The sequence below is a fragment of the Equus quagga genome, chromosome 17 (genome assembly GCF_021613505.1).
Source record: "Equus quagga isolate Etosha38 chromosome 17, UCLA_HA_Equagga_1.0, whole genome shotgun sequence".
NCBI classification, from domain to species: Eukaryota; Metazoa; Chordata; class Mammalia; order Perissodactyla; family Equidae; genus Equus; species Equus quagga.
In genome coordinates, this window is record NC_060283.1 from 36,929,231 (window position 1) to 36,954,186 (window position 24,956).

The following is a 24,956-nucleotide window of genomic DNA, read 5'->3' on the forward strand; positions in this document are numbered from 1 at the left end:
CTATGGTCGATCTTTGGGGAAATTGCTGTAAAATAAAATGAAAGATAAGATTGTGTTCCTAAACATAATAACTGACATTTTTCTCTCTTTCCTTAAGCAGGAGCCCAGCCCCCTGTGGCTGATGGAGGGGTCAGGGGAGGGCGCAGCAGCCCCAGCGCGAGAAGTGGAATCTGCCGCTCGCTATTCATCAAAGAATCGCTCATTGCCATTCTTCCCCCACTGCTGCCTTTGATCCCCTGGGGCGAGATTCAAAGAAGCCACTACCCACCAGCCTCCCCAACCAGGATGTGGGCCTCCTCCCAGCCCCCAGTCCTCAGAATACATTTCTTTTCCTCTTCTCCCCTCACTCCTGCAGAAGGTACCCAAGGATCCCTAATTTCCTCTTGAAAACATGCTCACCAATTGCTCCTGCCCACACACCCTGTGATGTCCTCCAGCACAGCCCTGCCCAGGACTGGCTGGCTGTCTCCTGCTTGTCTCTGGGATTCTATGGAGTGCTGGGGTGCAGAAAACTCTGAGTCGCCACCAGGAGAGAGGGCTTTCCAGGTACTCTGGGCATGAGACTGGAAAGGTCTGTTTCTCACGTTTATCCAGGCCCCCTGGGGCGATAACCCACATCAGACACTCACACTCCCCCTACCTTTCACGTCTCAGACTCCAGTGTGGACCTCTGTCCACCGCGACTGGCTTTCCTAGCAGACACCGCGCTCTCCATTTCCCAGCAGTGATGGGCGCGAGGGAGCAGCCTCATTGCTATTTTTAGCGTCCTCTCTGACTCCCTGGCTCTGGCCACAGAAAAGGAAGAAATGGGCGTATATATTTTCTTCCATGAAATCCAAGTTGGTTTTCTAAGTCTAGATCTCAGGACAATTTTTCACAGGTGAAGGTGTCTCTCTTTTCTCGCAGATCTTTTCATTCTGCGCGAACAGAGACTCTGACCTTTGAACCGCCGGTGTCTGATGGGCAGGAACATCCCACAGGCTAGGGGGAGGCAGCGTGGCTAGCTCAGTTCTGCCAGGGTGTTTATGCAGCCGGGGCAACTCAACGTAATTTGCTCTTATTCCATGAGGATGAGTGGAAAATGGGAAAAAGAAGATGGTGGAATGAGAGAAAAGAACGTGGCACCTATAAACTTAATATGCAAAACAGGCGCAAAAAGGGAATCCACAAGGCATGCCCAGAGTGGCAAATCTACACAGCCTTGGAAACTGGGGGGTTTAAGCCGATCTGTTCAACTGTGAAGAAAGAGAACAAGATGATGCTACGGAGACAGTGCAGAGGAGGCTGAGATGTGGCATCGTTAGGAATTTCACAGCATTTTCTAGCTCCTTTGGGAAAACACAGCCCTGCCGCCCCTCTCTTGTGAGGTGGTATAGCTACAATTTGTACAAAGTCAACTTTAATACGTTTCTGGGAAAACATTAAAAATGAAATTATATATGAAAGTAAGAGCCTGTCTATATCTGACTTCACATCTGGTACTTCTCGAAAACAAGCCTATTTATTCAAGCTGTGCCTGCAAGGGCAAGGGAGGAGGGCTGGGCAAAACCGGATTCAGGCAGACAAGAATATTCGCTATTAACCATTAAAATTTGCTCAACAGAACGCAGCTCTAAGTCGTGCCTCATCCCACTGCAGCCACTTCATGCTTGTGAATAACTCCTCTTACTGTTGGCACGATGTCTGCTTTTCAGGAGACGGGCCAGGCTCTGCAGAGATGCACCCTCATTTCGCCTGGTTGCTCTGAACTGAACTGGGTTTTCTTGTATCTCTGCAGTTGTCTTCATTGTGTGCCAAGTGGCAGAATATAGGCAGGGACCCGGGTGTCCTGCTCTGGTCTGACCCTGGTCTCTGTCCTCTCAGTTCCCGGCTCTCCCACTGCTGCCCCCACCCCCGAAGCCCCAAACGCCCCCTTTGCTCTTTTCTGCCCTTCTTGACTCTATCACCGCCAGTCAAGGACCACTTGTTTCTCATCACTGAGACAGACTCACTGCTCTCGCTTTTTTGATAAAGTTTCAAACTGAAGATGCCCACAGCAAAGTCCAACATTTACCTCTTAATTTGTGTCCTAACCACAGAATTCATATTTGAAAACAACTTTATTTGAAACGTCTTCACATGAAATATGTGTTTCCATGGCTGAAAGTTGAAAAGAGAACAAGTGAAAAACAGTTAAAATCTTTCGTAACTCCCTCAGTCTTTCCCTTCCGGTGACTTCTACACACTCCATGCGGGTGGGGGCACAGGCAGCCCCACCCACAGTGTGGGCTTCCATGTGCACATCATGCACCTGATCATCACCAGCTGTGTGACCTTGGGCAAGGTACTCAAGTTCTCTAAGACTCCGTTTTCTCATTTGAAAATGGGGATAATAGTACCACCCCGCAGAGTTGTACAGTAGATTTAATGAACAATGTATACAAAGTGCTGAATCCAAGGCACCCACGTGATACATCCTAACATTCAGCTGTTCATACCATTCTATACAGGCCAAGAGGAAGTTCATGGGCAACTGACTGAGGGAGACTGTGCTAGATCTTGGGAACAGAGGTGAACTAGACGGAGTCCTCACCTTTAAGAAGCTTAAATTCTAGTGGGGGAAGATGACAGATGATAAAATCAATGAGTAAATTACAAAGGTTGTTAGCAGGTGGTAAGTGGTGTGGAGAAAGAGCAGGCAAGAGGGCTCTGGGCAATTTGAAATTAGGGGTCACAAAGTCCTCATGCATATGAGGAGAAGTTCCCCAACGCAGCACGTGAAAAGGCCCTGGGGTGGGGTCACATGAGAGTGATGCTGAAGCCGGTTCACAGGCAGTGACACCTAGTGTTTACATGGACATCTTTCCAAGTTATTGCATAGAAAGCAACATTTTTATGGCTACATGGTATCTCCTTTTGGGGTCACCACAATTTATTTAACCAATACCCTACTGCTAGTCATAGAGGTTGTTTCAAACTTCTGAACTGTTTTCAGATAGAATGGAAACTTAACTTATTTATAGTTAAAGCTGGTTGTGATACAATCCAATCTTTTTATAAATAAGAACACAGATACATGAACTGGAAGAGGATGCAGCCGCAAAACTAAAAGCTTAGTGTAGGAGTTTTCATTTTTAAAGCAAATAGCGGGGCCACGCTGGTGGTGTAGTGGTTAAATTTGTGTGCTCTGCTTTGGTGGCCCGGGGTTCACAGGCCCAGATCCCGGGAGCAGACCTACAAACCACTCATCAAGCCATGCTGTGGTGATGGTTCCACATACAAAATAAAGGAAGATTGGCATACATGTTAGCTCAGGTACAATCTTCCTCAAACAAAAAGAGGAAGACTGGCAACAGATGTTAGCTCAGGGTCAATCTTCCTCACCAAAAAAAAAAAAAAAAAAAGCAAATATCTTCTCTGTATTTTTAATTTATGTAAAATGTAATGTTTTCTAATTAGGGAAAACCACAAAATTATTATTGCAAAAATTAAAAAGGAAAATGGTTGTTAACCCATTTGCCAGAAGGAAGACGACAGGCTTACTAAAATAGGTTGAAATATGCACAACTGACACTAACATCATATTGTGTTCCAGCCACACCGTAGCTGTCACATCCATTTACTAGCAGCACTTTTCCACTAGTACATTAATTATCCATGCTTCTAGGAATGAAAATATTTTAAAAATGAGAAACAGAGCATAATCAATAAAATTTTAAGGAAAAAAAAGGAATACTGTATGCAAGAACAAATAATTCCTTTTTAAAAATGATTAATTGTCCAGGAACTTGCATGAACATGACTGGGTTGCTAACACTTGGTTTACAGTATTGCCAGCCTGAAGAAGAAAGGCGAGTATACAGACCAGGCGCAGCTCAGGTCAGAGCCCAAACCTTGACTGCTCCACACGGTACGGTATGGTGATAATTTTCCCAGAACGTGTGGCCTGAATGGATGCCTCAGCCTTACAAATCTCATCCGGGGGCCTGACGTGCGTGTCTTGCTGGCGCTGCCACTGCCTTCTAATTGATGGGGGCATGACGTGCCCCCAGACTTCAATTTCCCTCTGTACCCCCTCCATAAAGGCACCTGCCTAGGGACGGTGAAGTGCTGCTTCTGGACACAGGCTTTCCCAGACGTTTAGATGTCAAAGGAAATCAACAGACAGATGGAAGATTTCCAGGGTGTTGTTCTGGGGAGTGGTGATATTTATTTTACTTTTTCCATTAATGCAAAGCTTGACAGGAAACAAACGAGGAGTCAGTAGCTGGTGGAAGGCTGAGTTTCCGATCTTGGGAAATGAAGGTTAAAATTTTGAAATACGTAGAGGTATTCTGTTTTCTCAATTATATTATACATAGAAAATATTTCTAGAGTAGCAAGGCTTATCTCAGTCACAATTTCAGAGTCTAGCTAAGGACTATCTGTTTATCAACAGTCTAAAAAGATGATTGTAAGTCATTAACTTCACCAGATGCTGCAGAGAGCAGCTCTTGAATTCTTGAACTATGACCAGATGGAAAGATCAGGTGCAGGAATTGCATGATGTATTTATTAATAATATTAAGCCCCCCCAAATGTATTTTAAGTGTAAGTGTTTTCCTGTAAATATGTACACATTTTAAGAGCCTCTGAAATATACACAGAAATATTTCCCTGCAAATGTAATAAGATTTTAAAAATCCCACTGCAGAAATAATGTAGCAATTAAAATTGCATTTATAACTAAATATGTTTAAAGTGTTTCTTCATATAAAAGAGGAAAATTTTTAAGTCATTTAAAATAACCATCTGTTTCCTCGTGATATAAAAATTTTAGTATAATTGTATAATTAATATTAATATCGCTTTCTGTTAATAATCTTATCTGTCAGATAATAAAGCAAAGATGTAACGAAAGATATGTTCATTGAAAGAAGTTTAAGAATGGGAAACCAAGGTAACATACAAATGCTGAAGGAGAAAATACACAGAGGGTTTGAGGATGAATCTGATGAACCATTACACAGCTATCTATCTGTCAGCTCCATCCATCCACCTACCCACTCACCCATCCATCCACCTACCTACCTACTTATCTATCCATCCACCTACCTACCTACTTTATCTATCTATCTACCTACCTATCTGTCTACTTATCTATCTATCCATCCAACCTATCTATCTATCTACCCATCTCTCTCTCTCCTTCTAATCATCTTACAATTACTCATATTTTTACAACCACTCCTTCCACACCCTCACTTCCACTCCTTTCTTTCTTCTTGTTACCTAAAGTTTTTAAAGCCCCTTAGCTTAGGTCTTTCCCTTTTTGCATGTATTTATAAATTCTATAACAGAAAGCAAGGGAGGGAGTGAAAAAGATTTGACCAAATTTTATTCTGATAATTGACAGACACCAGAGAGACAGTACGATTGAAGTTTCTTAAACTACTTGATTGCTAGCTTGAGGACCTGACCAAAGCACAGAGGTATAAAGTGAACATTTTCCTGGCCCAAGAGTGGTACAAAACCATGAGAAAAAGTCTTATATTGCTTAAAAATAAACAGTGTCATAAAATCAGATGTTTTAATGTTGCAAATACAAAAGATCACTTAAAATTTTCTTTCTGGTTGGAAAAATATCATATCTATTCGATGAATCTTTGCAGACTACACACGCTTCCTGTAGGTCACTGGATGCTGGGGTGGTAGATGATGCTTTCTATCCTAAAAAAAAAAAATTACCCTAAAACTGAAAGTTTGCAACTAAAACTGCTGGGATCAAAAAAAAAAAAAAAAAAAACAACTAAATAATTTTATAAAATTTTAGACTTCTGTATTTTAGGAAGCTTTAAAAATTTAAGTCAATAACACATTGTTGCATTGAGATCCAAAATGTTGATGTTACTAAAAACGCCAAGGGGATGAGCAATGCAAGTTGCAGTGACAATTCTGCTGGAAGCTTCCAGACTTCTGGAGAATCATGGGCTGCCTAGACTTGGATTCCTCCACTCTGTCTTAACCCACCTCTGTGTCAGCTGTCCACGCATCAGGTGATAACCAACACTGACGCAAGAATTAGCCTGTAAAGGGGCATCCTTCTCTCCCCTGAACACCAAAAGGGCACTCAGCTGCCCAGGCCTAAGTACAAACCATTTTAGGATCCTTTTCCTTATTCTGCATCATCTGGCTTTATAACCCTCCTTCGTTCCTTGCGGCCTCACCTCCAGCTATTTTCCCTTGTCATCCACCCCCCACAGATCCCGGGATGGGTCACGGCTTTCTCAGCCTCCGCACACACACTCTTCCCTCTGCATGAGATGCCCCCACACCCTCCAGACTACTGAGTTCTCCCCAGAACTGAAGGCCCAATTACCACATCTGTCTTCTCTGGGGTTGCTTCCAAGTATACCCCGGGCACCACTGCACGTAACCAAGTACTTACTATGTATCTGTTGACTGAACGAATGAATAAACTGCTTTCATAGTCTCAGTTGGAGAAACGCTTAGTAACTCACATATTTATGTGGGACTTTATTTCAAGACGTAAACACGCACCTGCCAGCCGCCTCTCACCCCCAACTGACTTCTCGCCACTTGACAAAGTATATTTCAATTTGTTTACTTATTGATTATCTGTCTCTTCTCCTTTCCCCTTCCAGAGACCCAGGAATTCCATTTTGATCTCTGCTCCACTGCCAGGGCCAGGGCGGTGGGTGACACTTAGGAAGTGGTCAATAAATATTTGTGGAATAAATGAAGCTAAATGTGAAATTAAATAACTGCGGTGAAATGCACCTAATTTGATCATCCCTACATGATTTAGTATGGATTTTACCGATGATTCTGAAACGGGTTCAGATCACCTAAGGTAGGAAACTCCGTTTTAAACTCCGTTAACTAATTTAACACACGTGCGCGGTGTGCTTCTGAGGCTCCGGGAAACGTTTCTGCCAGAAACTACGCATGGCGATCAGCATGCTCTGGTCTATGAGGGGCACCAGCTCTGCCAGGAAACAGTTTCTAAAGCACCACAAAAACTGCTGTGTTTCAAAAAAACCCAAAAAACTTAATCTTAAAAATTCAAAGAATTTTATCCCATAAAACTGGCAGAGGCCCCAGAGCTCATTTTGCAAGCATGCGGCGCCATCCTCTGTCATCACGTTGCCCCCTCCTCTTTGGGGATGCTCTGGTGACTATCCGAGCCGGTGCCGATTTTGCTGACTCATGAACGAAATCGGCAGATTTACTGAGCAACGACAAAGGACGCTGTGACAATACGCAGGGTGTGGCCCCAGGCACTGGCGGACATGGAGACAAGAAGAGCTTGAAGCTTCGCTTCTTGCGGAGTTCACATTCTTGCAGAAGACAAACAAGAAAACAAGGCTAATTTCAGACAATACGACATGGTAAGGGATAGAAGGGGGCGGGGGCAGGGCGAGCACTCGTGACTGGGGAGGAGACAGACGGACAAGCAGGTGCCCAGTAAAGCTCAGAAGAAAAGGAAGGCTGGGGCAGGGGTGCAAGAAGGACCAGAGGGGCTCTCTGGGGTGATGTGGACACGTAGGAACTGAGCCCTGAGCGACATGGATGACCCACTCTGATCTGAGCAGAAGGGTGGGCTGCAGCCATGGAGAGGGAGATGGGAGGAGGGGGTGGGAGATGGACTCAAGAAACATCAGGGGCCAGGCCAGCTGGGGCTGTGTCAGCCAGAAATAAAATATTTGGAATGTTTCACATGTAAGGGGAAGCCACAAGAGAGCCGTGTAGGGGAAGTGGCAACCTGGCTCATGTCTGTGTTTTTAAAGATGAGTCTGGTGGACTTCAGCGAAGCAAGAATAAAAGGCAAGAGATGAACCAGGCCCGACGAGACACAAATGCAGTAGATCCAGGTTAGCAGAGAAGATGTATTCTGGGAAGTCAAGCACAGAGAACCAAGCACACGAACTGATCCTGCGAGGCGAGGTTAAGAGGAGATTTCTGAGCGACTGTGTGCCTGTGGCCTGAGCTACTAGGAGGATGAGACAGTGGGAAGGCTGGCAAGAACGCAGATTTTCAGAATGAAATCTGGAGATCTGCTCTGAATATACTGAGTGTGAGCTGGTCCACAGCCTTCCAAGTGGGCAGTCGGTTACACGTGTTCAATGGAGGAGAGAGCGGTCAAGGCTGGGCGTACAAACTCGGGAGTCCTCAGTGTTTAGACAGATGGTCAAACCCACTCAAGGAGGGCGTGCAGGGGGAAGAGAAGGCTGAGTCCTGAGCAACGTCAATGATCTGGGGCCAACAGTGGAGGAAGATGACTGAGAAGCAGCCAGAGAATAGTAGGAAAACCCAGAGAATGTGTCGTCAGAGAAGCCAAGAGAAGAGAGAGTTTCAAGCAAGATGAAGCAGTCAACGGGGTCACCACCACTAAGAAGTAGATTAAGAAAAGGAACCAAGGGGCCAGCCCCATGGCTGAGTCGTTAAATTCACGCGCTCTGCTTCGGCAGCCCAGCATTTCACCGGTTTGGATCCTGGGTGCGAACTGGCAGCGCTCATCAAGCTATGTTGAGGCGATGTCCCACTTGCCACAACTAGAAGGACTCACAACTAAAAATGCACAACTATGTACTGGGGGGCTTTGGGGAGAAAAAGGAAAAAAAATAAAGAAAGAAAAGAAAGAAAGAAAAGGAACCAAGAAGCGCCCTGGGAACGACACAGTGGATGGTCTGGCCACCTGGATGAGAGGAGTGTTTGAGAAGAGCTTGGATGGAGGACAGATTGGGATGGGACAAAGAGAAAGTGACAGGTGAGTAACTGGAGACGGTGGGTATGGACCACTGTTCTGGGAAAGTGTGCTAAGAAGGGAAGCTGAGAGAGGGAGGATGGGAGCCACAGAGGGCGGCGGAGCCAGGATGAGCGATGTCAGGGCAGGCCTGTCTGCTGGAAGGAATGACCCAACAACTGGGGATGGTCTGATGGTACAGGAAGGAGACGGGGTAACTGTGGAAACAGAGTCCTTTGGAAACAAGAGAGAATGGGTCCAGAGGTGGAAGGGAGGACACTTAGCAAGGGCAGGGACACCTCATCCCTTGTACAAGCAGGAGGCAGGTCGGACCCATGCAGCTCCAGGTGCAGGTAGGGGGTAGGTTTGGGCGTGGGAAGACGAGGAGCCTTTCTTCCCCTATGTCATTGGTGAAGCAGAAAGAGGGTCATCAGGTGAGGGAGGAAGTAAAAGATGCAAGAGGAAAAAGTTTGAAATAGTCACATTATGTTGTATCATATTACTTTATGCTACTTTGTGTCAAAACTGTCCTTCGTGCAACTTCTACCCATTTCTCCTACTTCAACTCTCTGCATGTACACAGAAGGCTCCTATTTCTTACTCAGGACCCTGATCACACACATCATTCACACACCCCTAGAAGGGTGGATCTCAGCCCTGGCTGCACATTAGAAACCCCTGGGGAGCACTCCACTGCTCGGGCTCCACCCCAGGGCAAACGAAGAACATCTCTAGCCCTCAGCCGCAGGAACCCATATTTTTAAAAAGCACCCCCAAGAGTAGGATGGGCAGCCAGGCTGGACACCCCCTGCTCTCAATCCCTCTCTATCTGATGTGGATTTGGACCCTTCTCTACATCCCTACCCACTGCTCTGGACACGTTCCAATTTGCCAACATCCTTTTGGAAATGTGGCCACACAAGCAAGTCCAGTAGGCCCGCTGAGGTCTGGGCAGAACCGCACCCGTGAGGTGGGCAGAGGCCTCTCCTTCTCTCAGGGCAGTGTAAGTTTGGAGGACATTCTGGCAGAGAAGCTACACGCCCAGATCTGCCCCACCAAGGCTGGATACCCCATGCTAGATTTGCACAATCGGTTTGCCGAACCTGAATTCGGGATATTTCTCTCTTAGTTTCACTTTGTAGGCTTAACCCATTTTGTGGGCTCTAAATCTGGAGGGTGTCAAGATTCTCAATGTGTGTCATCCACACGTCCTCGTACGGGCAGCACACAGACACGCCCGAAGCCAAGGCCGCTGGGCCTGCTGCGGGGCCTCCCTCTCTCCCACAGCATCTTGGGGGCAGCTGAGCACGGTGGTTGAGAGATGGAAGCCAGCCCTGGCCCCCAGCCTGCTGAGTCAGCATAACTGCCCTCTCCCCATCATCTCCCCATCATCTCCAACGGCGACCGCACCAGTCCTCAGCTCGTGGGGTCCTTGTGCCTGGCAAGCAGCGAGCCTTTGATGGATGTCACATAATGCCATGATCGGCAACAGCAGTGGGACTTCCCCTGAGCTGGCCGTGTCCCATGTCCTCTGCCGTAGGGACAGTCTGCAAAGCTGAACTGATGGTCTGGCTGAGGACAAGGCGCCACTTTGGGTTAGCTGCAGCAACCCTCTCGAATAAGGAAACAGGCTTCCTCTTCTTTGGGAAGGATTCTTATTTAGTTGATGGTAGAATTCAGCCATAGTGGCTGGAAGGGACCACAGAGGCCAAGTCTTCACTGTCTAGATCAGTTTCCCGACCTCGCCACCAGTGACAGCTGGGGCAGGACCATTTTTTGTTGTGGGGGGCTGTCTTATGCACTGCAGAGTACTTAGGGGCATCTCTGGCTTCTACCCACTAGATTCCAGTAGCGGCACCACCCCTCTCAGTTGTGACAATCCAAAATGTCTCTAGATATTGCCAAATGTCCCCTAGTGGGACAAAATCACCCCTGGTTGAGACCCATGGTTAGATGAAGATACTGAGGGCCAGAGAGGCTAAGAGACTTGGTCCAGGTACTAGAGCAATAGACAACGGTCTCCTTCTCCACCATCTGCTTAAAACGATTTCTAGACTTTTGCCAGGCAAAAGGAGAATTACTGGCCTTCAGGCATGACATCCTCTGCTCCCTGATCTGATACTGGAGGCTGCGTTTCCTCTGGTCAGCACCTGCTGCTGGAAATAGCTGCTAGGAAGGAACTAAGGAGACAGAGGGCAAAGTACAACATTCTGATGGGGAGGAAAAAAACTACACCTTTTCCCTCCTGCGGCCAGTTACCCCGGGAAGCTTCTGCTTTCTCCTTGGCCACATGCAGAGAAACAAAAGAGGCTCTGAGCACAGAAGGGAACTGGGGTCAACCCTTTAATTAGGCGACTAGCCTGGTGAGGGGACCAGACTGCGGAGGCAGAGATGGGCAGCACCCAGCTTGGAGGGATGGGAGCCCACGGCTCTTTCATGGGGAGCTCAGCTGAAGGCTGCTGACAAACCCTGGGGAGTGGGGTTTGAATGCCAGTCCAGATTTGGGAGGAATTGATGATAAAGGAGAAGTTCAGGATGAGTGAGAGAAGGGAAAAACTACGTCATATTTCCTTAAAAAATAAGCTCTATGAAAAGATCAACAATTTTTAGGATATCATGTTTTAAAAGTAAGTATTCATTTCTCCTTTTAAAAAATAAAGGCAGAGAGGAAAGACTAGAAGCTTTGGAATCAGAAAAGCCTGACTTTGAGTTCTGGCTAATTATTAAGAGCATGGTCTTAGCCTTTTGGACCTCAGCCATCACACAGGGATAATGATGCTCAGGAAATGAGCAAGGGATGTCAAGCTCCTGACACAGAGAGGCAGCTGGCAAAAAGGGCAGTCGAGGTTTCTCCTCTCCTCCCTCTTTAAATCCTCCTACAGACTAAGCCCCCTGGTGAGAGAGACAGTGTCAAACTACCACCACCTGCTGGTCACATATGAAAATTGTCAGCGTAACATCCAAGGGGAGAAAAATGTGCGCAAACTGTAAAAATTGCAATTGATGGACCAACAGCAAACATCCTCGGAAACACGGTTATGGCATGCTCTCTGTAATCTCAAATGCAGGGTGGGCTCACCCTCCTGGGGCTAGCTTGCTGGGCAGGGAGAAACAAAAGGAGGTGCAGGCCGGAATACGGAAGCGGAAACCAGTGTTTCTAAACTCTGTCGTTAAAATAGCCATGCCAAAAATGTTCACAAAGGGAAAAAATATTTAACAGTTAGCAAAAACTCAAATGTTTCAGATTCTGGATCGGCTGTCTAATAACCACAGATTCTGGTAGAAAACGTGTGATTAAGTATTTAGAAGAAAATGCACGTGTGAGCACACACACACACCTTCCACGGAGAAGACTGAAAGATGGATATGGTTTTTCGACTCTGCTGACAAGGCTGTACGGTGGCCTGCTGCAGGCAGGGGGAAGTGGGGTTGAAGACAAACGCTCAAGAGTCGTTTGAAGCGATGCAATATTGACGGTGATGGCCAGCCAGCGCGGCCGAAGATTAACTGTTGGAATGAAGCAATCGGGGATGGGGTGGAGCCATCAGAACAGCCTGACAGTCAAGAGGCGGGGCGCGTGGCTGCCACGGCAACAGCAACAGTTGAGGCCCTCAGCCCAAGGTTGGCCCTGGCAGGAGACGGTGTGGCAGGCCTGCCAGGCTTGCTGAGACACTCAGGAAGGCATGCAGACAAATGCAGCAGGTTCACGCCATTGGCTTGGGCACTTGGCACAGGTGTGGTGTATCTAAAAATGCATTTTGTCTTTGAGTGAGATATGACAACCAAGTATGTCACAAATGACCCTCCAGGGTCCCCTGCTACCTGCCGTAATGCTAACTCTTGGCTAACACTCCTGGAGAAAATCACCCATAGAGAAAATGATTACTCAAAAAAAAAAAAAGAGAGAGAGAGGCTCCCAATAAGATTCGAGAAAATGCTCAGCCAATAGCTGGGGCAGAGATAATTGTTCTGAATCTATCAATAAGGCTGAGCTGCCCCCTCATTGACTGCAAACACCAATTTCTTTCACCCGGGAATATAAGTTGGTGTTCACAGGATCACCGCTGCCATTACAGTGATAAACAGTCGAAACCACAACAGGCTCTGACATGTAGATCAATTCTGGGTCCATAAAGAATCTACACAAGAGGTTCCAGGACAGGAATTTACAGCCACCGGTTTTTATTCTCTCTTGCTGCAAAAATTACTTCTGTCAAACACTTAGGAGAGTGAGAAAAAATGTAAAAAAATTAATTTTTCATGGACTCTGGGAACAGCCTTTTTCAATGCAGAAGCTCAAGACGAATATGTTTCTGCATTTAAAAAATTACACTGAGCAGCATGGGGCACTTTGTCGGAGAGGGACCCAATTCTCCGTGATGCTGGCAAGCCAGCAGACGGCAATTTGAAACTCTGAACGGAGCTGTCTGGATTTTCTCTAAGGGTAGATGCGGGTCTCACGTTAGCAACGCCAAATTATATTAGACACTTAATTTTAAACCTCAGGTACCTAAATGCAAAACCTTACAACAGTAATAGTCATAAAGCAGTGGGGCATTCCATTTCACAGAATGGATTCTTCTTTTCTTCCCCCTTAATTTAACCAGAACCTCCTGTTTTGTAGTTTTGCATGCCACAAAGTAATCTATCTAATCACGAGTTGCTCACAGCTGCTTAAAAGACAGAAACCCCCAGGGTACCTGTGCGCCTAGAGGGGAAGACTTGGAAAAGTTCTGGGAGCTAAAGTCTTAATTTAGTGTGGACAAGGGGGCAGAGAAAAACTGAATCCCAATGTTGTTACTATAATGATGTTTTACAATACAAGTGTGTGACAATGGGAAAGCATATTCACCAACATGTGGGCACTGGGATTCAGAGGTGCTCAGCTTCCCCCATCCCTGCTGTTAGCACAGTGTAAGCTTCTTATGACTCTGACATCCAAACCAGAGACTTGGGGTGGGGGGTGGGGGGGAAGTGATAAAATGAGTATTATAAAATTAAAAAAAAAAAGAGGGTGGGGTTTGTATCAAGTGCCGTTTAAAAAGGAAAAGCATGGCAGAGGACTCTCAATCGTGTTTGTTTCTTTTCTGATTATTTTCCAAGCACAGCAGGGAATGTTGCCGCCCAAGCTGAGGTCTCGAAATCCATTCATAAACGTGTTTTCTTGAAGTTGCCCGTCAGATCCTGGGCCCTGCGGTTCATTAAAAATCGCTTTGGGTCTGGCCACTTGATGAATCACGGAAGGCAGGCAGGGATGGTGCTGTGCAGAGGGAAGCCAGGATGCTGCCCTCCTGGCAGGTAGGGTGTCTCAACTCCCAGGTGCACCCCGATCACCCAAGGATCCTGGTAACATGCAGCTCCAATCCAGGGAGTCTTGGTGGAGCCTGGGACTCTGCATTTCTAGCTGACTCCCCGGGGGCTGTCAGATGCCACTTGGTCCATGGACCATACTTTGAGAAGCAAGGATTTGGAGCGGTGGTTCTCAAACTTCAGCATAACTGCGTGGAGGGCCTGTTAACACACAGGTCACTGTGCCCCACCCCTGAGTTTTAGATTCACTGGGTCTGGGATGGGACTTAAGAATCTGCACTTCTAACCAGTTCCCAGGAAAGGCAGCTGCTGCCTGTCTGGGAAGCACATCTTGAGAGGCGCCAACGTGGAGCAAAGGCCTGGAATCAGGCCACCTGCGATGGCATCCTGGCCCTTACCAGGATGTGACACTGAACAAGGAACTTAACCCTTCTGTACCAGAGTCCCTCCATCTGTAAAAGGGAGTGAACGACAGTATCTACTCCCTGAGGATCCAATGAGATAATCCACAGGACGCTTTCAATAAATATGAGCTCTTGTTATTAATACGGCTCTGGTTTCCCTTTTCAACCATATCTTGGGTGTGACACACCATCAATCCTTAGAAAACACAGGCACGGAGGATGACTGTAGGAATCATACTTCTGTACAACATTTTATTGTCTTTCTCGATCTTTGCTATTTAAAATGTCTGCTGTAAGTCTTAAAACAAGATGCTAATCAACTTTGCAATTCTGACCTTTCAACACTCATCTCTTCTCTTCTCGTCTCTCCTCTCTCCTCATTTCGCCACTCCAACTTACACCTTCCATTTCTCCAGAGCGCCTCAGCTGTCCCATTTTCCCTCTTCCTCCTCTGTGAGTCTTTGTCCAAATTGCCTCAACGCTTATAAAAACTTCCTCCTGCGGTTTTGCACACAAAAAAAATCCATCTGGTTCTTTAAGCACAGCTCAAGTTTGATTCTCTTTGGGAAGTTTTCCTTGATGAACTCTACTAATCCTTAAACTACCTGCACAATTTCAGCCCGGGCTTTCTCTAAAGCTCTCCATCCATACCCACAGCAGGCTGATACTGGGGCATAAACTGGTGTTTCTGATCTCCTGCATTCAGAGTTCAAGCCCTGGGACATCAGGGAGCCTAGTCTTTAAGAAACACGCTATGCGAATGAAGAACAGACACCCAAGGGTGTTAGTACGGGAGAAATTGCTTTGTCAATTGAAAAACAGCATTTGTACGTAGGCAACCTCAGTCTCTTACGGCTACTTCATAAATCTGCGTGTACAGACCAATACAAGCCCAGAGTCTGGGAGGAAGAGTTTCAGGATTTGGTCGCGTGGAAATGCCTGTCCAGTACATGCAACACCAGATGCAAAGAGCTGTTAGGCAGGGGGAAAGTTAGCTGGTGGGTCTTTATGAAAGAGATCATTGTGCAGAAGGAATATTTGTATAAAATGGATTTTAGATGAATACGCTGCTTTCAGTGCCTTTTCTGTAAAAATATCCTGAGCATAGGGGAGGCCAAGATTGAGGTAATGGTCTCTTTCAGAAACTTCCTTCTCCCCAAAGATAACTCCCAGAATACCTAAGGCACAGAAGCTAAAAACTGTCGCTCTCCTCAGGCCACGTTTGTCACTCAACCACGCTCACTCAAAGGACAGCTTGCAAAGGTCTCTGCCCTACAAGGCGGGGCCAAGGCGGTGTGTGCACCAGGCTTTGGGAAGGCCCAGCCTGGAGCTCCTCCCACCCTCAACCATGGGAGCACACCTTCACAGAAAGGCAGCAACACAATAAACCCAATCGGATAGCATTACTAACGCTAACTGAAAAATTAACGCATTTCAAAGTATTTGATAATGCAAAATTAAACATGTACACCACTTGCTCCTCCGACAGAGAGTAACTGGAATAACAATAGTAGATACTGAATTATGGAAGCCACGGACCAGGTGTTGCAATACACACCTAGCGACTACGCAAGGGACGGAAGCACATCCATTTATCAGAAGAGAACAGAGCTTCACGGAGGTGAGGTAGCCTGCCCAAGGCCACCTGGTGCGCAGGTGTGGGGCAGCTCTGATGGAACCACAGATGTGTCTGCCGAGAAGCCCCACCACCCACCACTAGGCTTTCCGGGGCGTGTGAGGGCTATGAATGCACGGATGTCATGTTGCAAGGGAACAAGCTGTGGGTGGTTAATTTATATGATGTGGAACCTCCCTCGCTGGGGTTCTCACGGTATCGTCATGATTTCAGATGAAAGGCAGAAAGCCTTGAAGGGTCCCCGAGGAGGCTGAAGGCAGATGTTCGCTCTCTACTGAAGCAGCTTCTTTTGAATCAAGAAGGAAGCCTGGAGCTGGGAGCATGCTGGGCACCTGGGCGATGCTCTATGGCGCTCCGAGCCACAAGCTTTCCCAGACCTGCGTAGCTAGGGCATCCTCTGGAGCTGCCTTTACGGACTCAGCTTCCCTCCTCACTTGGTTTGGAGATGTCTTTCTTTAAGGCCTCTGCTGGGCAGTGTCCACGGGAGGAGTGTGGAGTAACTAGAAATAAGGATGCTGTTTGCCCCAAGCCAACGCCCTGCCGTGGCAGCTGGTGGGTCTACAGGGAAGACCTGATGCTGAATCTTTTAATTAGAACAAATTATGCTAAAATTACTCTAAAATCCTGGCTGATGGATGACATACAACAGTGGGAATTCCTTTAAATACCGGTGAACAGGCCATAGACAAAATGCCACAGGCAAAACACGTTTCGGCAAGCCAGCACAGCCCCGACGTTGCATAATTCATGGTTTCACACGCACGTCAAGACAGTTTCCAGTGGGCACATTTCTTTCCCAAGAAGCTGCCCACACGAGAAAAAAAGTGGGGTGGAGACTCCCCACAAATTAGAGGATATGCCAGGAATCTTGGAAAACTGCTAAGAAGGATGAATTATGTTTTCCTTTGATTTAAAAAAAAAAAATCCCAAACCCTAACGACATAAGATGCGCACTAACGGTGGAAGCGTAGGCCACATCGTGCAAGGAAGTGTAACCAGGGGCACATATCTGCTCTTATTTCTCAGCTCTGCTGCCTCCCTATCACGTGACCCCGGTAGGCCACTTGCCCTGTCTGCAGCCTCAGTTTCCAAATCTGTCAAGCGGGGATGAACATCATCTCCTTCCTGAACCAAGAGGAACCAATGAGATGGCGTGGGCGAGACAGTCTAAGAAGGACAAAACACTCCACGGATGCAAGGCGAGGCGCGCATCGTTGACACGGCTGCGCCATTCTCAGAGCAGAGCACAGAGACTGGGGGCGTCGCGTCCAGCCCCTGGCTTACAGCCGAGGACCGTGAGGTGGCCGCGGGTCCGTGGGGCCGCGCCCTCTCTTACCACTGCTGATGGCCGAGTTTGCAATGACCGTAGCCTCACTCCACTGGTCGGCACTGGAGACAGAATAGGAGCGTTGCTGCATGCCGTCCGGCCGGCTGTTGAAGGAGACCAGGCTGACGCCGCTTGCCATCTGAGACCCAGACGCACTAGTGACATTCCCTAGGAATAAACAAGTCAGGTGAACACCACCGCGGACTGCAGACCCCGAAGCCTTCACGAGTTAGTCTAAGGGGTCGACGCGCCTGCGCACAGTGGACCTTAGCACCGGGAGCAGCCGTCGTCCCGCCTGCATGGAAAATGGAAGCATCGTACAAAATAATACGCAAGACGGAAAAAGGCGGGCACCAATCTTAGGGAGCTGGATAAAACACTGAAGGAACCTTCAAATGAGTGCGCATAAAGCAATTCTAAACAGAGACACGCGACACCACCACCACCTCCAGATGGAGCAGAGGCGAAGACAAAACACGCACTTTTGGGAAAAGCAACATTCCTGGCAGGCCAGCGAGATGGACCCTATGGGAGCGCTGCTGGGTCAGCCCATCAAGGGATGTGAAAATGATCACCAGTTGGGAGTCCCCTGTCTGGTGCCAGAGGATTATTTTAACGGGGAAGCTATACTTTATGATCAACACAAATCAAAGTTCCCAGATGCCACATTGGTGGAAATGCAGACTCTCAAACCAGGTAACTTTACTCTTAACCTTGAAAAGACCAAGCAGAGGAAAAATAACCTTAGCAACTTCATGGCACACAGGGACTGTGATGAAAAATGATTCCATTGTATACTTAATGATTTGAATCAGTTGCCTCAACATCAAAATGAATTATTATCTGGTCACACCAATTTTAGACTCAAAAACATAATTAAGTGCCTTTCTCTAAAGCTCAGCCAATCATACCTTGTGGCTCATGGATGAGTTTGTTAGTTTTATATACGGATCTTCAAAGGTATTAGGTTTCTTTTTTCTTTTTTTAACTTTCCTCTGATTGTTTTTGTTTAGAACCAATTAAGTCCTAAATTGTTTTAATAGAAGGTTTTCATAGGAGAAGATTTTAAAGACATAGACCATATTAGTAGTTCCTAAATCTGGCCAATTATGGGAATTACCCGTGGAGCTTTTTAAAAATAGAGGTTTCAAAGTATTCCAGTTATTGGTTCAGAAGGTCTGGGGTGGGGCTCGGGAGAAGACACATTTCCTAAAGCACTCCGGTGACTCTGGGAGCAGCCAGAGGTGGGAACCAGGGCTCCCCTATGAACATGGACCCCACTATAATTCCATGGAGCCCGGGAAAGCTACGCAATCACCTACGGAAACGGTTGCCAGTAAGACACAAACAAGCGATGAATGAAGATGAAGGACTTTACTTTTAAAAATACACTTCTGCCTTAAAAAACGATGCTGATTTTTCTTTTTTTGAGGAAGATTGGCCCTGAGCTAACATCCACCGCCAATCCTCCTCTTTTTTTTTGCTGAGGAAGACTGGCCCTGAGCTAACATCCATGCTCATCTTCCTCTACTTTATATGTGGGATGCTTGCCACAGCATGCCTTGCCAAGCGGTGTGTAGGTCCGCACCCGGGATCTGAATCAGCAAACCCTGGGCAGCCGAAGTGGAACATGTGAACTTACCAGCTGTGCTACTGGGCCAGCCCCCAAAATGATGCTGATTTTATGCTGTAGTGGGAACTGGGTACATCTTGAATGTCGTAAGGGAAGCTATTCCTAGGCAAGTCTACCCGATTCCAGAAAAAAGCCATAAGGAACAGCTAACAGCCAGGAAGGGAAGAATGGGAAGCCCACAGATCTGTCTAAGTGTACTTCTCACACTCACAGAAGCAGCATCGCCTGGGAGCACTGAGAAATGCAGATTCCCAGGCTCACCCTGGCACCTGCTTTTTAATAAGATCCTGGGGTGACCTGTGCACACAGGAAAGTTTGAGTGGACCTGGTGGAGAGCTCAGACTGATTACAAGACAAATACTTAAACCAGAAAATAACTACCACGAAAGCTCGCCAGCACCACGGGCTGCTGCTATCAAAGGTGCTCCAGGACACGCACAGGACTGCAGGTCGGGAGCCCAGGTCTTGGCTCCTGTGGCTACTGCAGAGTCTCAAGCCAGTTACCTTGTCTCCCTCCCAGCTCTGATGTTCTGAGTTTAACACTTGGGCATGTCCCCAAACCCTGGAAATGCCCACATCGTGTGACAGCAGCAGCTAGTGTTCCCACGTCCACTCCGGGGCAGACCCTCATGCCAGCCTAGGGAGGAGGACCAGGCATGTGCATCATAGATACAGAGGGGCAGCCCAGGGGCAGCGAGGTGGCACTAAGGGACACACCACATGCTCCTCCGGGTATTCTCCATATGCCACATGCCCCCCGAGGAGCTGGCGCTCCCACTGGGCAGCAAACCATGGGTCTCGTCCTGCAGCCTGCGCCCACACCTGCACCTGCCCGTTGCCTTCCTGCCACACGCTTCCCCTGCCCTGCTCCCCGCTCAGGAGGGCGTCCACTTGGGCTGCGTCCGTCAGCGCCAGTACCCCTGGCTCCCCACCGGGCTCAACCAGCGGGAGCCAGTACAAGGGAGGAGTGTGAAATGGGGGCGTTTACTCCTGGGCTCCCTCCCTGCGTGGTAGCCTTGGGCTGGCTGTCCCTCTGCTGGGGGCTTGCTGGGGTAACCCCCTCTCTCTCCTTGCCCCTTTGGGCCCATGGTCATCCCAGCGCCCGTCTGCCAGCCCCAGTGCCTGCACTGTCCTCCTGGGCTTGTCTCTGTCCACAGCTCTGTCCCTTTGGAAAGAAACCCTTCTGAACTGAAGGGTGTGGGCCGGGGCCTTCTCTTCCCTGTGGGGACCCTGATCCCACAGGCCAGCACCCAGACCACCATTCAGAATGAGGTTCCTCCCCACAACCCATCCTGGGGCCCCCAGGCCCCTTTCTAGTTTTCATGGTGTGAATTCCTAGCAGATAGGACACTGCGAACATTTTTCTGGTGGGTGAGAGGTAAAGATGGAAAGAGGATGCGAGAAAAGAACAACGAGAAGATACGTGCAAGCTGACCCCACTGCTGAGCCAGGCCCCCTGAGCCCGTACTGCCCTCAGGACACCTGCCATTTGGTGCAAATGTCAAGGAGATGATTCTTTCCTCCCCCCGGGGGCCCATTCGTGCCCCTGATGAGTCATTATCAAGCGCAGAATCTGTCCACAAAACTTCATTTTATACCAGCTTTAGGCACACAAAGCCCACACACCTGAAAAATCAAAAATAAATTTGCTGCCTGTCTGTCTGCCTTTGGGCTGAGGATGCCAGCATGACACTCAAGTCCCCACCGCCGGTTTCCCTGTCCCTTCCCTCTGGAGTGTGACTCCCTAAGGATGACCAGCCTAACAGTCTCCCGATGTACTTCCTTTAAAAGGCAGAGAGAATTCTCTTGGTGTGTCTGTCACTGACCACTCGAGGCCACACTCCAGCAATAAGCATCCACGTGCACACAGGACAGTGAGTCAATCTGAACCGTGGACAAGGAACACAGGAAATGTTCAAATGGAGATATCCGACAAAGAACTAATCATAGGTTGACAGCTTCTTCATTTCAAAGCCAAACATCCACTATAGAAAAGGGAAAGAGAAGATGCCTTAAAACGGACACTAACGTAAAACTAGGCGACGGTGCTGGTCACACGCCTGTGGCTGGTCCGCTGGTTTTCAAACTTGTAGCTGTTCGTCAAATGAAATTTTAAGCACAAGTCCGATACATGAAGTGGCTGGTGCAGCGGCTCTGGGGTTTGGCTCCTGAGGGGGTCCACAGGGAACCAATGGACACAGGGACCTCGAGGGGGGAAGAAGCTTCTGGCAAGATGGTGTGCTCCTGCTGTCCGACTGCAGAATCTGCACAAGACCCAAAACAGCTCAATGGAATCCTTTAGAAAGCTGAACTTTCGAGCCCTCCAGCTTGTGGGTTGGGGTAACCCCCTCTCTCTTCCCTGCCCCTTTGGGCCCATGGTGGTCCCGGTGCCACATCTGCCACCCGTGGTGCCTGCACTGTCCCCCCAGGTGGGTCATCCCAACCGCACCTGACTCCTAACTGTTGATGAACGATGATGATGAATTTTGGCCCAACGAATGTGTATATGGACACACGGTTATAAAAGCAAAGCTTTAAAACAGATCCACAGACTTGTGGCCTGGAGTCTGGGCTGAGCTCATAAGACGCATTTTTGCTTGGTGGACAATGATTTCTTTTTGAACGTGGAATTAATTTGGGAGATTTCATCTAAAAACCCATGCTTTCTGGCACAGCTTGAGAAATGAGAATATGTGGCAGCCACAGGCCCGTGTTTGTGCTGGGGGACAATCAGTTGACTCTATCTCTGAATCCGTATTATCTGAATGCACGCCGCAGATCCAGGGCACGCTCCTGGCCCACTCCCACCCCACCTCGCTCAGTTACCTGCCCGCCTCGTTCCTGGTTCCTGATCTTTGGTGACGGTGACTTACAAAATCCTCTAAAAATACGCAGACGAGGATTCTCATTTCAGAAGGGAAACATTTCTCATTTTCTCTCAGGAAGAGCAAATCTCTTTTTTATATATACTCATTCACTTTTTTGATTTCACTTAAGTTTTTTCCGAAAATCAAATGATAAAAGACCAACTAACTGTGATGTAAGGAGACAAAAGGGTTTTCTGTGGTGGCACAGAAATATATTTGTTGAACTGAAAACAAACAAAAAAATTAGGGAGGGTAAGAAATATTGTTTCTGCCCTAAATACATAGTTTGGAGATTCACAAAGAGGTACTTGTCTTAAATGGAAATGCATAAAGACACATTTCTTAACTCGGAGGCAAGCCAGTGGTCCTCAGACTCGGTCACGATACGGTGGAGGCAGCCTTGCTGGCCTAACGTGGCCCCTGCAGCATCTCGCCCCACGTGAGCGGTCCTGGGCCAGTCGTCACACCGTGAGGCATTTCTTACTTACTCTGAGTAAATCCTTCAGTCAAAGCAGCAAACTACCCCCAAATGTTCCGTGAATATTTTTAATAACTATACAGATTTAAAATCTAATTATACTACTTTATGTCATCATCTCTGATGTTTAGTTTTATACCCCCCCCCCCACAAAGGCTAATGATAATTTCATTTCTGTTCCTGAATGAATATTGCTAACTGGTTAAGTAATAGTGTCCTTGCTTCTGGTTTTTCATACGTACACATCTAGCAATATCTGCCCGACATGCGACCACATGGTGACCCCGGTCCTACATGTGTTCACAGCTTTTGAAAAGACCGTCTAAGCAGATAAGGGAGACGCTACATTTAAAATCACTTGGTTTTCTCTCAAAGTCCTCTGGGGCCCCATCTTTCATTGAATGGTAATTCATTTCATGTTAGCAAGTTATTCATTAAGGCTGAGGATCTAAAGTTATCGTTTGTGAGGGAAGCCAATGACCAATCCGATTTCCTGAGAGCTAAGGATCTTAAGATCAAGACCACCTGAGAACGGAGCAGAGCCTCCTAAAGGCTGTTTAAATGTCGTCAGGGTCAGCCTGAAGTGGGGCCGGACGATGAGGCTGGGCCTCACTCGGCTCCAAGGCGCCGTGCCGGACAGAGGCCTCCTCTCCCTCGGTCGGGTGGAGTGGCTGGGGATCTAAAACACAAATGACCGTCAACAACCAATCAAAGCACCTAGCTCTGGGACTGCTATATTGATCAGTTATGTCAAATTCTTAGGCCTATACGCTATTAGCTAAGAGAGTGCATTTAAGCAAAGACCCAAGCTCTTGCTACTCGGCCATTAGAATCACAAGCACGAGACAGTCAGGACTGAGTCACAGACAAAAACACCAACAGGACTGAAAGGTGCGAGTGTGCCCTGAGCCGATGGAGCAGGTGCACGTGGTCTGAAGAAGCCTTGCTCCAACCCACGGCCCTGGCAATGCCCAGGAGAAAGACTCCTGTTTCCTTCCCTAGCCGTTGACCACCTAAACACAGATCTGTTTTGCTACAGAATTTCATTAGTGTATCTGGGAAATGAGATATGAGCTGGGGTCTATTAGAGGGGGAGGCATCTTAGCACGTGGCTGGAAATCACTTTCTTTGCAGGCATGTCTGTCTTTCCCTGGAGAGAGGAGGTTCTGAAGCCAGGCTGGAAGGCCCTCTTTCCTGGAGCGCAGGAGATAGGTCTAACAGTCAGTTCTGACTCACCAAGCTCTAAGCCAGGGTCAACAGACTGGAGGCCTTAAAAGCAAGCCAAGGGGACACCTGCTTCCCCCAGGGGTGAGCATCAGGGCTGGGACCTCCTGGAGGGCGGGAGGGGGGTACTTTCCATTCTTTCCTTCCCTTCCTTCTCCTTATCCCATCTTCCATCCTCCCAATGACCTACCCAAATATCCCCCACCCGGCTTCTCGTAGACTGCTCCATGGTCTGTGTTCTTCACATCTTGTGGCACAGGTGCTGGCACTGTTTTGTTCTGATCATCATTTCAGGGATGTCTGTATAGTGACAGAGGTAAGGTCTTCCTCGAGAGGAGGGCAGATCTGTCTGCTGTCCAGGATGACAATGTCGCCTTCGATGGCAAAGGTTGGGCAGGTATGCTTGTGTCCCATTATAAAGGACTGGGCTCACCTTCACTCCAGGTTCCTCTCCTGCAATGCAACCCACGGTGTGTGCTGGTGTCACTTGGCCCTTGGAGGAACTAGCAGATGACAATGCTGATTCTCTGGCACTGCTCTAGCTGGGAGTACTAAACTGTCATTTGTCCTGACCCAGGAGTCTCGTCATCCAGGAAACTGGCAGGTTAGCTTGTTAACTTGCAAGGAGGGTAAAAAGGGACCCTGCCAATATTTGCCACCTAAGTCTGACCTCCTGGATTTCCCTGTATCATTACACTGAAGCCCCACCAGGCTGGGCACAATGAAGGAAACAGAGTCCATAGCCTTAGGGAAGCTGCACAGTCCAGTAGAAGGTTATCAGACAAGTCCACGTGTGGCCAAAATGCAAGGTGAGGAACACAACAGCCGTAAGAAGGTAGCAGAGGCCGGGAGCTGACACCAGCTCCCAGGTTCAGGAAAGACTTCATGGAACACTGTAGATTTATTTCAGACTTTGGGAATGGACTCATCTCTATGAAGAGCGGTATGGAAAAAGGAGATGTTACCCCAAGCCAGGACAACCCAAACTGCTCTTCTAACTGGCTCACCTCACCTGAAGCTTTCACAGAACAGCCCACCACATTTCTCTCACTCAAGATTCCTCTTTCACATCCCTCCAGATTAAAAACATACAGATGTGCATAAACTTGTCCACCAGGAAACATGTAAAAGATGTTTTTTTGGTTCATGGCAGCAGCATGATTCAGAACAGCCCCAAACAGGAAATGGCTGAAATGTCCACCTACCGTGGGTACCCCATGGTGTATCCACACGATGGAATATTACACACCAATCAAAAGAATGGACTACTGATAGGGCCACAACAGCATGCACGTAAAAGCGCATGGAGTAAAAGAAGACGAAGTGAAGAGTGCCAGCCGTTATGAGCCCAC

The 24,956-nt window shown here is 47.8% G+C and overlaps 1 protein-coding gene across 4 annotated transcripts in view; it reads right to left on the reverse strand.

The window, feature by feature from the left end:
• Nucleotides 1-24,956, reverse strand: part of AGAP1 (ArfGAP with GTPase domain, ankyrin repeat and PH domain 1) — a 559,767-nt gene that overhangs the window by 148,588 nt on the left and 386,223 nt on the right. For 3 of the 4 annotated variants that reach the window (XM_046643545.1, XM_046643543.1, XM_046643542.1), the window contains one exon: nucleotides 17,412-17,570. The exons of the other annotated variant lie outside the window; for it this stretch is intronic. In XM_046643545.1, the coding sequence (XP_046499501.1) occupies nucleotides 17,412-17,570 (159 nt within the window). The remainder of the gene's footprint in view (nucleotides 1-17,411; nucleotides 17,571-24,956) is intronic. 4 annotated transcript variants of the gene reach the window in all.